Raw genomic sequence first — 1,173 nt, forward strand, 5'->3', positions numbered from 1 at the left:
CCACCAGCCCCAGATCTGTTCCTGCAGCTCCCTTCTCTTCTCCCTGAATCCCTGTGCCAGTCTGGGGCCAAATTCTGCTGTCCCCCATAGAAGGGGTTTGGAGGGCACTACACTGACCTCCTGCCCCTGCTTGTGTGTTGCAGATGAACCGCCCCATCCAGGTGAAGCCGGCTGACAGCGAGGGTCGAGGAGGTAGGTCCCCAATTCCCCAGCTGCCTGGCATGGGCAGCAGGGCACAAGGCCTCCTGGATGGTGGGGGGGTGCCTGGTGGCATTGCAGGGACTGCTGTGGGGAGGTTGTTTGCAGAGAAACCTGTGAAAGGAACTGCCTTTGCTGGTGGCATCCACACCTGAGCCCAGAGCAAATGCCATCTTGTCTCTCCCTGCTCAGCCAGCTGTGGGGAACATCCCGACATCATCCTTGGTATGTCCTGACATCATCCTGGCGTCATATTATGAGCATCCTGACACCCTGGGGGGCAGAGCACCAGCCAGCCGCTCTCCCACACCCTCTTCATCTACCAAACAATCCAATTCCCTGCCCAGAGCTGCCTGTGGGGCCCCTGGCAGAATTGAGATGCACACAGCTGAGCCCCTCTCAAACAGAAACTGCTGTCTCTCCACCCCCAAATTCTCTGTGCTTGTTTGCAGCTCACGGGGCTGCAGCATTTCCAGGCTGAGGTGATAATTTGGGCAAAATCACGGAATTGGATCAAAATCCCTCATTTGTTGTGTTGCTGGGCATGTAGGCGCACTTGGACACGTGGGATGCTCCTGAGGGGTTGCCTGCCCACCACAGGATGGCTGGGGTAGACACCCCTCTGTTCAAACCCTGTTATTAAACATGCCGTGAGTTGGTCCCAGCATGTCCCAGAGGGACCTGGTAAATAAATTACCCACTTACCAGGCATAATTGGTGAAGGATTAAAAATCGATGGGCGAGCTGGGGTGCCCAGCACCGGCCCCCTCGCCCAGGAGGCAGCGCTGTGCCGCCCAGCCAGGAGATGGTTTATGTTTAACTAGACAACACACGAGCCCTATTCCCTTAACTAATTTTCCTGGTACCTTAACGGACGGAGCATTAATCGTCTCCTGCCATTATTTATTTATTTCCCCAGCAACGCTCTTGACAGGGCACCTTATTTTCTTTGTCAAATGCCATTAGCGTGCGGCG

At 55.4% G+C, this 1,173-nt stretch overlaps 1 protein-coding gene across 1 annotated transcript in view; it reads left to right on the plus strand.

Annotated features, from left to right (window-relative positions):
* The first annotated feature begins 143 nt into the window (after window positions 1–143).
* LOC103802261 (CUGBP Elav-like family member 6) overlaps window positions 144–1,173 on the plus strand; it is a 5,878-nt gene continuing 4,848 nt past the window's right edge. Inside the window, exon 1 of the mRNA XM_009074717.1 lies at window positions 144–192. Coding sequence (XP_009072965.1) covers window positions 144–192 — 49 coding nt within the window. The remainder of the gene's footprint in view (window positions 193–1,173) is intronic.

Source organism: Acanthisitta chloris, unplaced genomic scaffold (genome assembly GCF_000695815.1).
Source record: "Acanthisitta chloris isolate BGI_N310 unplaced genomic scaffold, ASM69581v1 scaffold3425, whole genome shotgun sequence".
Taxonomy (NCBI): domain Eukaryota; kingdom Metazoa; phylum Chordata; class Aves; order Passeriformes; family Acanthisittidae; genus Acanthisitta; species Acanthisitta chloris.